The 14,619-nt window shown below is 42.9% G+C and overlaps 1 protein-coding gene across 1 annotated transcript in view; it reads left to right on the plus strand.

The window, feature by feature from the left end:
• The window catches only part of kctd3 (potassium channel tetramerization domain containing 3), an 82,032-nt gene that overhangs the window by 17,724 nt on the left and 49,689 nt on the right, over positions 1 to 14,619 (plus strand). The window contains exons 2-3 of the mRNA XM_034188027.1: positions 627 to 680; positions 9,251 to 9,296. Of these exons, the coding sequence (XP_034043918.1) occupies positions 627 to 680; positions 9,251 to 9,296 (100 nt within the window). The remainder of the gene's footprint in view (positions 1 to 626; positions 681 to 9,250; positions 9,297 to 14,619) is intronic.

Consider the following 14,619-nt stretch of genomic DNA (forward strand, 5'->3'; position numbering starts at 1 on the left):
AAGAGGAGCTTACTTTGTGCTGTACATACCGAACCGTCCGTCACAGCAATCAGCTGTAAGTCGACACCACCCCAGAGCGTCAAGAGCACCACAAACTCAGCAGCGCACCACCGACAGCCCACACAGAGGTCTCTGTACAACAAAACCATTTCCTTAAACACTCACCACTACACCTCAACGAGCCTGCAGCTGTGGCCGGCGCCTACCTGTCTTCACGGGAACGTGGAAGTGAACACCTCCAAACACCTGCAATCAGTCTCCAGAAAGAGAAAGAAGAGCACACACACTCCCTCTTTTATGCAAACACTCCTCTGCCACAACCAGCTGCACTCAATCCACCAGCTGAACATCATTAAGGTCATCCATTCTGCTACACTTGCAATGAAAATCCAACGAGAGCACGACACGTCCTCACACAAAGGCTGCTTGCAAGCAAATGATGCAATCGACAGGCGTGAAAAAAATCACGCATGCGCACGAAGGTTCAAGGTTTGCTCATGCAAGCACACGATTCAAATCCATCAGGTTTTTGCAAAAAATGAAAAGGTAGGATACTTTTCTAGCAGACCTCGTATAAGTGCACCAAACTAATCTCCTCCATAGTTAGTGATATTGTGTCTTTATAGGTTCAGCACCTCCAGACAGACTCTGACTTGGATCCCAGACTCATTCTTCTCAAGGTAGGTAACATGTCACCATGTTGTGATTCAGAAGCACAGGATGGCAGAAGTGGAGTATTTGTGTGCTCTTACTTTTTTTTTTATTTTTTTTTTTAATCAGTAAAAGTAGATAATGCATTGCTTTGGGATAGCAGAATGCATTGCAGGCATGGGTTGTTGCACAACTGACACCACAGGCAAAGTTGAGCAAATATTCAGCAACAGTGATTGCTGAATATTTTTACCCACAAAAATATAATTTAATGCATATCTCTTTTATCTTGTAACTTTTTACATGTGTTTGCAGGGCTTTAAAAACCTCTGAGCATCTTAACACATCAATGAACACAACTGAAATATTTATGGCTTCAATTTGTTTAAAGGAGACCTGCATTGAAAAAAATGCAGTCAGATTTTTTGAACAAAAAATGACTTACATTTACACATGAGATCTTTCTGAATGTAGTAAAGTAAATCTGGAAGCCCAGATCTGTCAATCAATGGAGAAATCTTCATTTGAAAATGACAAATTTACAGCTAACATTTAGCCCTCCGCAAATTGTCCCTCTCATCATGGACGCTGCCGAGACGTCACGGACAAGACCCTCTCCCAGCATGCATTGCGCCAATTGTAATTTGTGGATTTACGTCACTTTGCATCTGCACCTTTTTCTTGTCTTATACGGAAGGATCTACTTTTTTTAAAACTTCATATTGTCTTGCGGCACGTTTGGTGAGTACACATTTCTTTTATTTGTGCTTGAAAATGATTGTGGGGGACTTTTTCATACGCCCGTTTGATTGAGTGGTGTCGCAGTGAAAATCTACTGTCTTTCGCCTCCGGTACCATCGCGGGATATGGAGGCGAGACCCGCAGAGAATCCCAGTCATTAAAAATATATAAACCTCTCTTAGCGTCCATGGAGCTCTGGGGCTCCGATTGCCGAGACGTGCGGTGCTGTGGATTTTGTCGCAAGAAGTCTGTCCTTGCAGCAACAGGTGTACCGGCCACTTTGCATTAAAACAGCGAGCATAATCTCAGGACTTGTGCCAAGTGTGCTGCAGCTCCATTCAGTAAGCAGCGAGGTGATGCCGGTGTTGTGCGCTGAATCTGGCACAACACCGGCTGCAAAGCAGACACGGGCGGTGTGAGTGGCCCGCATTGGTGGTTAACGAGCTTGTTAACGAGCCCGCAGACTTAATAAGCGCAGCGGAGGCAGAGAGCGGGAGAGGAAGAACGGCGCCTGCTGTCGATGTCGATGCTGATCTGAGCACACAGATCTGTATCTCACATTCATGTCAGGTTACTTTTGGATGTTGAAACCAGGACATGTATAAATAAGTAACATTACTAACAGATAAAATCAATTTCAATGCGGGATCAGACTGAAGGTGGGAGCGCGTCGTCTTGTCCCTGACGTCATGGAAATGATACAGCTGTACAAACTGTTTTCACAGAGGGCTAAATTTTAGCTGCAAATTTGTCATTTTTAAACGATTTCTCCGCTGAATTACAAATTTGGGCTTACAGATTTACTTTACTGCATTCAGAAGGGTCTTATAAATACATATCAGCTATTTCTTTCTGAAATCTGACCACATTTATTTCAATGCAGGTCTACTTTAATAAGTGTTGAATCTTCAAAATATGTAACTGTGCATTTCTCTGTTTCTGATGGTGCATTTACTGAATGAGAATATATATATATACACACACACACACACACACCTTGTTTGTGTGTCTGAGTGCCCAAGGCCGAGCATCCGCCCACCCCCTTTTTTGAAGAAAGTTGGTGAAACGCCCACCCAAAATTAAATTCTTTGTCTTTTGGCTGCTCTCGTTCGGGGTCACCACAGCAGATCATTTGGTTGCATCTCATCCTGTCCTCTGCAACTTCCTCCATCACACCAAGCACCTATGTGTCCTCCCTCAGCACATCCATAAACCTCCTCTTTGACCTCCCTTTTCTCCTCCTGCATGGTGGCTCCATCATCAGCATCCTTCTTCGTACATACTCTGGCTCCCTCCTCTGCACGTCCAAATCATCTGAATCTCACCTCTCTGACTTTGTCTCCAAACTGTCCTACCTGAGCTGTCCCTCTGATATGTTCATTCCTAATCCTGTCCAACATCATTACTTCCAAAGAAAATCGCAACATCTTCAGCTCTGCCACCTCCAGCTCTGCCTCCTGTCTTTTTGTTAGTGTCACCGTCTCTCAGCCATACAACATAGCTGGTCTCAGTACCGTCTTGTAAACTTTCCCCTTCACTCTTGCTGATATTCTTCGGTCACAAATCACTCACCTTTCTCCACCCTGCTTGCACTCTCTTCTTCATCGCTGTATGACACTCTCCATTACTTTGAAAAGTTGGCCCCAAGTATTTAAACTAATCTACTTTCACCACTTCTACCCCTTGTAACTGCACTATTCCACTGGGCTCTTTCCCATTCACACACATGTACTCAGTCTTGCTCCTACTGACTGTAATTCCCCTGCTCTCCAGAGCATATCTCCACCTCTCCAGGAACTACAGGTCTCAATGTCATCTGCAAACATCATAGTCCATGGAGACTCCTGTCTGATCTCATCTGTCAACCTGTCCATCACCATTGCAAACAAGAAGGGACTCAGAGCTGATCCTTGGTGTAATCCCACCTCCACCTTGAATGAGTCTGTCATAAACTAAATCCATAAACACACAATATAACTCCTTATTGCCTCCTGTATACTTCTGCATCAGTCTTCTCAGGGCAAACATTGCATCTGTAGTTTTCTTTCTCGGCATGAAACCATATTGCTGTTCACACATCTTCACCTGTTTTCTAAGCCTAGCTTCTATTACTATTTCAATCAATCAATCAATCAATTTTTTTATATAGCGCCAAATCACAACAAACAGTTGCCCCAAGGCGCTTTATATTGCAAGGCAAGGCCATACAATAATTATGTAAAACCCCAACAGTCAAAACGACCCCCTGTGAGCAAGCACTTGGCTACAGTGGGAAGGAAAAACTCCCTTTTAACAGGAAGAAACCTCCAGCAGAACCAGGCTCAGGGAGGGGCTCAGTTATTTCCCATAACTTCATGATGTGGCTGATCAACTTTATGCCTCTGTAGTTACTGTGCAGCTCTGTACATCACCCTTGTTCTTAAAAATAGGAACCAGCACACTTCGTCTCCACTCCTCAGGCATGCTCTCACTTTCCAAGATTTTATTAAGCAACCTGGTTAGAAACTCCATTGCAATCTCTTGTAGACTTTTCCATGCCACCACTGGAATGTCATCTGGGCTAACTGCCTTTCCAGTCTTCATCCTCTTCATAGCTGCCCTCACTTCATCTTTACTAATCTCTTGCACTTCCTGATTTACTCTCTCCACATCATCCAGCCTTTTCTCTCTCTCATTTTCTTCATTCATCAGCTTCTCAAAATATTCCCTCCACCTTCTCAACACACTTTCCCCGCTTCTCAGCACATTACCATTTGCATCTTTCACCACCTAGACCTGCTGAACATTCTTTACAGCTGTGTCCCTTTGTCTGGTCAATCGGTACAAGTCCTTGTACAGATCCCGATATGCCTTTTCCTTAGCTTTTGCCACTTCTCTTTTCGCCTTATGCTGCATCTCCTTGTACTCCTGTCTACTTTCTTCATCTCTCCATCAATACCAATTCTTTTTCTTTTTCCTGGACATCTTTGTTCCACCACCAGATCTCCTTGTCTTCCTTCTGCTATCCAAATGTCACACTCGGTACCTTCATAGCTGTCTCCCTCACCACACCTGTAGTACTTTTCCAGTTGTCCAAAATTGCTTCCCCTCCATCCAGTGCATCACTCACCTGCTTACTGAATTTCACATAGCAGTCTTCCTCCTTCAGCTTCCACCATCTGATCCTTTGTTGAGTTCTCACTCTCTTTTCCTTTTTCACCTCTAAAGTCATCCTACAAGCCACCATCCTATGCCATCTAGCTACACTCTCCCCTGCCACCACCGTGCAGTCTCCAATTTCTTTATGCTTGGGTCTCCTACAAAGAATATAGTCCACCTGTGAAATGAAATTATTATTATTTTAAATAAAGTTTATGAAGTGCCATCTCAAATATATTAATTCTGTGACACCCCCCCCCCCCCCAGTATATTTTAAAAAGCAAAGGTTTTCACTGTATTTTTCTCCTCATCATTATCAGACTTGTGATGATGTCATCTGTTTGTCCAGTGCTCCAATACTTCAAGTTCTTTTTGTACAGTAGTTCAGTTTCAGCTGCTAAATTGTTAGCCAGCAACATGAACAACTCATGTCTGCAGTTGCTATGAGTAGATTAGATTAGATCGAACTTTATTAATCCCTTGGGAAGACTCCCTTGGGGAAATTCAGGAAAATGATGAAAAGTGTGAATATTTCACACATATTTCAAAAACCATACAGGATTACAACTGCATATCTTGCAAAGGTGTTGAGGTCGAGGTCACAAAGGCATAAGTTGTCCAAGGGCAGTTGAATGCCTGATTTAAAAGCTATATAAAAACAAACAACAAGACTGTTAAATTACTGACAGTGTTAGGCATTGATTGTTATTTTGTAATATACAGAACAAAAGATTTAAAAAAAAAAATGCAGGGTGGGGGGGCACTTTTCAATTAATTTATTTGCAGTTCATACATGATGGTATACTAAGTGCAAGAACCACAAGATTACATCCCACTCCAAACTCTTCCCACACCACCTCACATCAGAAGAATCAGAATCGCCTTTATTGTCATTGTAATTTACATTACAACGAGATTTGAGCACTTAAATGTGCACCGATCATATTCATTTTATACAGGCTGCATTAAGAAGTGTTAGAATTTCTGAATCATCTGAAGAAGAGCAGCAACGTTAACTGGTCAAATCTTTTGAGAATCAAATAGCAACGCTACAGTTAGGAGTTTAAGTATGTTTTCAGGGAACCTTTAGCTGTGCATCATATCCAAGGAAATGAATGTGTCTGCATAGTAAAGCTGCAGTGTTAATCAATAATTATTTAGATTATCCATCAGATTTGTGTACTTCAAAAAAATTTTGTTTTCAGCTTCTTATGTGAATACCTTTTGTTTTTGTTTTTTTTTGTTTTTTACTTCTATCTGGCAGTAAACTGAATATTTCTGGCTTGTGGAATAAATAAATCATTTGAAGGTATCATTACTGCATAACCACAGTGAGTGGTGTAACAGTTACCTGACTAACATGGAACTCAAACTGAGTAAATTTAACTCCACCAGACAGCCCTGGAGACTTGGGTTAATTAAGTTGTGCTGCTGCTACTCCTAAACAGGTCACAAACACTTGATGTATGCTGATGTTCCGACTCTCAGTGCAACATTTACAATTTGTATATGGGATGTTTTTACGGTGAATTTTTAACTTACATAAAATCCTACTACATAAATAATGTAAGCTAGCATGTTGCCCATGGGGATCCACGGGCTCGAGATTGGATAGTGTTGATATAATAGCTGACAATTTTCAAGGGTGCTAATAAATTGTACAAAGTTTCTATAATGAGTTTGAATGGCGTGTGAGTCCAGAATGTTTTTAGAACATTAGACCTCATCAGTCTTTGTGAAGACCTCAGCCCTTTTATTTCCTGTTAATTACATATTTTTTAATAGTAATATACTGTCTTAATGGATTTATAAATTGTTTAGGTTCTTGTTATATGTACACTATGATTATTGATATTATTATTATTTTTACTTTTATTTTCTCATTTGATTTTTAAATGGACCACAATGGAGATACAGTGGTCCCTCTCATTAGTGGCCTCTCTCATGAGAGGCCACCCCTCATATACAGCCACATTTCTACTACAGCAACTGTCTGTTAATGTCAGCTCTCAAAAGAAGCCACCTCTCAAACGTGGCCAGCAGCCCACTCAAAAGGATGAAAATCCCCTGAACAGTGGCCATTCCATGGAAATTGAGTTTTTTCACGCCTGTCGGTTGCGTCATAGCGGGCATAGTGCTGGTTTACCGGAAAATTAAGAAAGTGGAAGCGGCAATAATTGGCCCGTCCAGGCTGCCCCACGATTGATTCGATTGGAAAGGCAGTGTCAGCTCAGTCGGCAGGTGTTAACCGCGCGTTGGAAACAATCTCTGGTAGGATCGCTGCACTGGAAAACCGCATTGATCGTCAGTAATGACCACATCTCCTCTCCTAATTCAGATGTATTGGAAGCCACTCTGTCTCGGACTGTGGAATCTTTCAGGTGTCTGCTAATCTGGATTTTCATTTGGCTTCCCAAAACACAGCTGCACTTCAAGGCCGCTGTGATTAAAAACCTCCTGGAGAAGAACAACGCTCATGCCTCACCCCCCCCCGGTCTTCCCCCGCCCTCAGCTTCTCCAGCTCTGACGTTGACTGTGGACAGTGGACTGTTCAGGGCTGGGCCCTTCCTCCCTCCAGAACGGACGAGCAAGGCCGTTGATGGTGCCTAAAGGCGGCCTCCGGGTGTTCTGTCTGATAACTGGACTCTTACAAATCTCAGTCGTCGTCTCTTGTCCTGTTGTTGTGTGTAATCATTGTTCATTGTGCTGATGGGTTTTTTCCTGCATTGCTGCTGCATGATTCAGTGCAGCAGCAATGAAGGTTTTTCTTTCCCAGGTCTTACCTTGTGTGTGCTTTTATGTTCATGTACCGGGCCGGCTTATGTGTGTTGTTGTGTGTGTCGTTTGTCATCATGAGGCCGGTCATGGTTTGCTCAGCCCTGCTGTTGACCTAAGGCAGGACATACATCTGGAGCTGGTCCCCGGGCGCCTAAAGGCGACTTCTGCTCCTAACTGGCAATTAGGATGGGTTAAATGCAGTAAACACATTTCATTGTGCAGGGAACATGTTCCTTTGTGCATATGACAATAACATTATTTTGAATCCCTTTGAATCCCTTATTTGCAGCAGTAACATACAAATAAATTATTAAAAAATCATACATTGTGATTGTGTCTCTCACAGTGGACATGCACCTAAGATGAAAATTTCAGACTGCTCCATGATTTCTAAGTGGGAGAACTTGCAAAATCGCAGGGTGTTCAAATACTTATTTTCCTCACTGTATGTTATAATATCAAAATTCTTTTTGTATGTTTCTAAGTTAATAAAATAAATAACATTGAAAAGTTTAAAAACACATTAATATTTGATGGACATATCATTTGCTCTTGTCTTCTTTAAAAATGACACACTGTACCTGTAATCCAGTAAGACAGACAGTTTTACTGTCATGTTGACAGTTTAGTTTTTTCTTTTTAACATTTCTGAGTGGGATTGCATACTTTTTAAAAACAATATAACCCCTAATTGTCTTGTTTGTACAAGAGCTAAACTTGGACTAATTTGATTGTTAAATCAGAATAAAATTTATTGTAAAGTAAGTTCTCACATACAAGTAATTTGATCTGGTGTCATTGGTGCATAAACAACAATAATAAAAAGAAAACACTTCTGTAAGAAGTAAATTTGCTCTCATAAAGATGAAATCCTGGATGAAAAAACTTTCTGAAACAGTTTTTCACACTTTACTGTTTCACTGAATTATGTGGTGAAGATGATCGTTGATTAAAATTGCTTCACTGCTTTTTTTTTTTTTTTTTTTTTTTTTTTTTTTTTTTTACAGTGTGGAGCCTCTGTTCACTTTTTCCTCCTTCTCCTCTCTCTCTCTCTCTCTCTCTCTCTCTCGTTGTGAGGGAATGAGAGACTCTTCACTCTAACACCGTCTTTGCGGCTTATTTGAGCAAACTTTGGAAACATGAACGCTTTCATCTGTAAAATAAAGCCTTAATAGCTATACACAGGCAGAAGGAGCTGTTTTTGTTGGAAGACTTTGACTGAGTTTTTGTTCTTTCACTCTGAGCTGCAGCGCTGTGACTCTGCTCAGCTCGGCTGGCTGCCGGCGGGGGACGAACGAGCAGGCAGCAGTCCGATCAGCACAAACAGACTGGCTGGATTAAACAAAAATACAACGGCACTACGCCGTTGTTCCATTGTCTGGGAAGAACTGTGTCTTTAGACAAACTTTGCAGCGTCCAGTCACTTGTTCCACGTCTGTCACAGCAATCTCAAACCACTGACGAAACTCGCTCTCCATTAGCAGTTAGCCATGTTTGTTATTGTGTGAAGGAAACGAGACGGGGAGGGGGGAGCTACGGAAGGTCCTGGGGACAAAAAGGTGCACCGCTATAAGAGGAGGAAAAAAAAAACTCGAATTTTTTATTTTTTAAATCGGCCGCAACAAATAATTCGAGTTAATCAATATTATCGATATATCGCCCAGGCCTACAAAATACATAAGCATACTTAATGGAAAATGACAGCTCTCCCCGGTTTTTGGATGATCAAAGCCATGTACGTGCACGCAGAGGCCACGTGGCTATTGATGATGATATTTAGTGTTGTGGAGGTTCAAACAATTTAAGTTTGACAACTTGTTAAAAGAAATTATTATTATTTTGCAGGGAGTAACAGCTGTTAAATGGAAATTGAGAAATGTATTAATATAATTTTCTTTCTCTCGCTCTCTGTGTGTGTATGTGCGTTTCCATTTTTTTCCAGTTTGCTAAGTGGAAGGATATCTACTCTTCGGGATGAAACTGGAGCTGTAAGTGTGACCTTTTGTTGCTTTTTAGTCCAAATGAAAGTAAATGGAATTTGCATGTCAAATCAGATATGAAAAATTCTTTAAAAGGCTTCTACATTCAAGGTGTGGCATTTGTTCTCTTATTTTGTCATGATTAAAAATTTGTATACCTGACAATATACAATACTGTGGAAAAGTTTTAGGCACATTTAATGCATCATAAAGTATACAAAATTATGAACACTATAGCTGCTCCCAACTTTTCTTAACTGGTTGATGAAAGTGCCACGCTCCGACTGATGGTTCAAACGTTTTATTACAGGAATTTTCTGTCTCACAAACGCCCAAGACCACCGTGAACACTGAAATAAATACACGGTGACAAATACACATCAGTGAAACTGTCATATTCCTATCTATGAATTGCTTAACTGACACTCACTGCATAAAATATCAGTGCTCTCAAAAAACAGAATTTACACACATACAAATACAAGAATATTTCACCCAAATGTCCATACCGTGTGCACCTCCAACCAGAAGATTAGGAGTTGCTAGAAGTCCATTTCTTCATATTTCACTCTTTTGTCTTTGCATATACCGCTTGCACACACTGACTGACTATTAAACGAAACTCACATTTCTCCATCAAGTGCACGTGACCAAGTGATGACCTAACTGCTGACGTAGTCAGGTGACGTTATTAATCAATTTTCCCAAAGTATGGCATATTTCTTGATGTACCCCTGTACCACTTCAAGGATTCAAGGATTCAAAAGGAGTTTATTGTCATATGCACATAGGAACATGTTCCCTGCACAATGAAATGTGTTTACTGCATTTTTACCCATCCTAATTGCCAGTTAGGAGCAGAGGTCGCCTTTTTTGGCGCCCGGGGACCCAGCTCCAGATGTATATCCCTGCCCTAGGTCACGAGCAGGGCTGAGCAAACCTTGACTGGCCTCATGACACACTTAACAAACAACAACACACATAAGGTGGTCCGGTACATGAACACGTATAAAAGCACACACAAGGAAAGAATTGGGAAAAGAAAAACCTCCATTGCTGCTGTGTTGAACTCACGCAGCACCACTGGAGAGCAAAAAAAAACCCATAGCACAGAAAAACAAATCACAACAAACGACAGATGACAGCCGAGACTTGGATGTGTCCAGTGTCCAGACAGCCCGGAAGGCCACACGTGAGGCGCCATCGACAGGCCTTATCTGTCCATCCTTGGGGGGATCCCAGTCCTGAATCAGTCCACACAATCAACATCTCAGGACGGGGAAGGGAGGGAGGGAGGGGAAGACGAAGAGGCGGGGGAGACGAGGAGCGAGGCTATCAGGAGTGTTCCTCGGGGGGAGGATTTTATCCCAGCGGCCTTGAAGGACAGCTGGTGTTTGGAAACCAAATAGATATCCAGATTAACAGACGCCTGGCAGATTCCACAGTCTGAAACTTCAGAGTGGCTCCCAAATACATCTGAATACAGGAGATGTGGTCTTACTGACGATTAAAGCGGTTTTCCAGTGCAGCCATTCTCCCCGAGATGGATTCCAACGTGCGGTTGACACCCGCCGACTGAGCTGACACTGCCCTTCCAATCGAATCAATCATGTGGGGCAGCTTGGACGGGCCAATTAATGCCGCCTTCACCTTCTTAATTTTCCGGTAAACCAGTGCTGTAGCTGCCCCACACAGCAGAAACCCGGTCACCACAGCTCCAAATAAGTAAACATCATCAATGTCCTCCACAGACAACGTGTACAGGCACATGACTTGCCACCTCCGCCAGCTGTCCATCACGTAACCCGCCACATGTGTCCCGGCAGGACAGGTCGGGTCCTCCGCTCCCGACTGTCTTGTGGAAAAAATAGTATCCATTGCGTTCAGAGACCACTTGATCAGATCCATTTTGCCGTTTTCCAGAGGAGCAGGGCTGGCAGCCTCACAGACAAAACACGCTACAGTAACAGGAAAGTTGGGGAGGGAGAAGGAGAGAAAAATGCGACCGTCCCGACCGAGAGCAAGAAGGCAAAAAAAAAAAAAGTCCAAAAGTACTCTTCATCTGTTCATCTATCCTCAGGTCCAGCTCTTCTCTGAGAATCTTGCTTACAGCTGCAGAGATTGTGGCAGCGTTGAGCTCCAGACGTGGGATACTGACAATCTTCATGGGTGCTACCCTAGCCTTGGCCATAACTAAAGTGCAGTGCACTTGTTCTTCAGCTACGATCCTGATATACGAGCACCGCCCATAGCCATCATTACTGGCATCAGAAAAGTGATGCAGTTCAATCTTCTGGATTGTGCCAAGATCATTGGGAACAAAGCACCTTGGTATTTGAATGTTTTGAAGATTGTACAGGTCATTGAGCCGTGTCTCCCACTTTGGCCTTAGTTCTGGCGGGACAGGCTCATCCCAGCCTACACCTCGCTTGCACATTTGTGGCAAGATTCTTTTCCCAGTCAAGATGTAGGGGGCCAGAAATCCTAACGGATCATATATGCTGGCGACTGTGGATAAGATGCCTTGTCGAGTGGCTGTTCTTTCTTGTTGGACCACATTGAATGAGAAGACATCCATTTCTATGTTCCACTTCACTCCTAGCACTCTCTGAGCTGGTAGCTCTGTGTAGTTTAAGTCCACGTCCTTGACTTCTACAGCACGCTCACTCTCTGGAATGGTCTCCAAGACAGCTCTGTTATTGCAAACAAACTTGTGCAGTCGCAGTTGTCCCTTCTGACAGACTTTTCTTGCTTCATGGACAAGTTGCTTGGCCTTTTCAACTGTATCTAGACTGACAAGTCCATCATCCACATAAACGTTTCTGCGGATGAAGCTTGCTGCCATGGGGTACTCACTCTTATATTTGGTGGCAAGGTATTTCATGCCGTAATTCGCGCATCCTGATGATGATTCTGCGCCAAATATGTGCGCCCTCATGCGGTATTCTTTGGGTTCACTCGTTGTGTTCCCATTCTCCCACCACAGCAACCTCATGAAATCCCGATCTTCTGGAGTAACATGAAAGCGGTGGAACATTTTCTCAACGTCGCAGTTGATTACAATTGGATACTGTCGGAACCAACACAGCACTCCACAGCAAGGCATTGGTTAAATCATGTCCTGTGAGGAGGTGATCATTCAATGAGGTGCCTTCGTATTTGGCAGAACAGTCAAAGACAACTCTTCTCTTCTCTGGCTTTCGCGGGTGATACACCCCATGGTGTGGGATGTAGCAGGTGTTCCCGTCCTTTGGTGTTACACGCACTTCCTCTGCATTACCATCCTTGAAAACATTGACTATGAACTGAACATAGTCCTCCTTGTATTTGGGATTTTTATTGCACGCACTTCCTCTGCATTACCATCCTTGAAAACATTGACTATGAACTGAACATAGTCCTCCTTGTATTTGGGATTTTTATCTATCTTCCCTTTTAGATGTTTCAGCCTAATTGTGGCAAGATGTTTGTTGTTAGGCAGCTGTGGGTGCTCTCTAAAAGGCAGAGGCATCTCCAGATGACCATTCTCATTATGATGAATTCCCTCATTCAGAATTTGTAAGAACTGAATATCTTCTTGAGAGATTGCTCCATCTGTAGGATTTGTACCCTGAAAATCTCTCTCAAGAGCCTTAATCACACATGCAGGTGTAATATGTGGAATTTCTTTTACAGAGATGCGATAGCAGAATCCAGCATTTGTTCCTCCACCAGTAGTAGGCGTTTTGGCACCAACTATGCTCCACCCGAGGTCTGTTTTCACTGCATATGGCTCATGCTCGGCTCCGGATACGACTTCTTTCGGTTTTAGAGCTCTGACAGTCGTAGCCTATTAGCAGTCCAGCAGGACAGTCTGGCAAGTCTGGCATCTTGTCAGCTATGCTAAGCAAGTGTGTCCATCCTTTGGCTGTTTCCTGAGTTGGAATGCTGGTCTTCTCCAACAGGATATCTTCTCAAGTGTAAGCTGGTGGTAGTTCAATGCATTCTTCTGAACTGTATCCTCTGACCTTTAACCCACTGGCTCTGTGACAATTCACTATTGACCTGTCAGTCATTGTTGACAACTTGAGTTTGACAGGTTCAGTGTATGCCTCAAGTTTTTCACACACATCTTCAGTAACGAATGTATTGCTACTTTGTGTATCTAACAGAGCATACACCAAGATCTCTGGGGTATTCTTGACAGCACTAGACAGCCACACCGGGACTATCATTGGCATGCGGTCAGCATTGGTCATGTTCATACTACACAAAGCAGTAGAGGAACTGTCTCTCTGTTGGCTGGCTTCAGGCTTTTCCTCTTGAGCCGGTTCATCATGAAGCGGAGTTGAATGGCTCTTTCTACAAACATTGCAAGTAAACTTTTTCCGACAGTCTTTTGCAACATGGCCAACTCTCAAGCAAGCGAAGCACATGTTGGTTTTGACAAATCCTTTCTTCTCTTCAAGACTCAGAGCAGAAAATTTTTCGCATTTGTAAATGAAGTGGTTCTGTTGACAGCATATGCATTTTATTTGCTTCTTTGTTTGAGCAGCAGATGGACTAACTGTCGAGCCAAATGATTCACCTGAATTCTTAGCTGGGTGACTTTTCCCTTGAGCAACCTTTGTTGTTGTCACTAGAGTTCTGGCTTTGATGCGTTTCGCTTCTGTGCCTGCTTTCTCTTCTGTCTTTTTCAAAGCTTGAAGTGAGGAGACCAGGTTGCAGGCGATGCGTGCCTCCTCGGCCAAGAAGTCTGGGAACTCTTCAAAACTTGGATGTGCTGGGCTTGTACAAGTAGTCTCTATCAAGGCTTTAAAGCTGGTCTGCCATTCAGTGAATTTGAGAGGATCACCAGTACACACAGATGGCTCAGGTGCCGGAAGTCTCGTCATCATCAGAGATTCTTTGAAGGCTTGCACTAGTGTCGCTTCGTTCAATTTTTGTTCTGACTGTTTTTCAGAATGAGGAGGGTCTGATGTGCCCTGGGGAATCTGAGCATATGGAGCTGTGTTATGCTGAGTTCGGGGCTGACTTGGAGGCAGAGTTATTTCTTTCTTTTCTCCTTGGGGCTGACTTGGAGGCAGTTATTTCTTTCTTTTCTCCTATTTCAGCATTCATTTCTGTTTCCTCCTCTGCATACACATCATATTCAGCTTGCATAGCTTCCAGATCCCTTTGGTGTTCGAGCATTTTCAATTTTTCTTGCTGAGCAAACACTTCTTTTCTTTGTGCAGCTATTTCACTCTCTCATTTCTGTGTGGACTTTACATGTGCAACCTCAACAGTTAATAAGCTGACCTGAGCAACATGCCTTCTAAGACTAATGCAGGTGTGGCATAAACTGTTAAAT

Source organism: Thalassophryne amazonica, chromosome 2 (assembly GCF_902500255.1).
Source record: "Thalassophryne amazonica chromosome 2, fThaAma1.1, whole genome shotgun sequence".
Lineage (NCBI taxonomy): Eukaryota > Metazoa > Chordata > Actinopteri > Batrachoidiformes > Batrachoididae > Thalassophryne > Thalassophryne amazonica.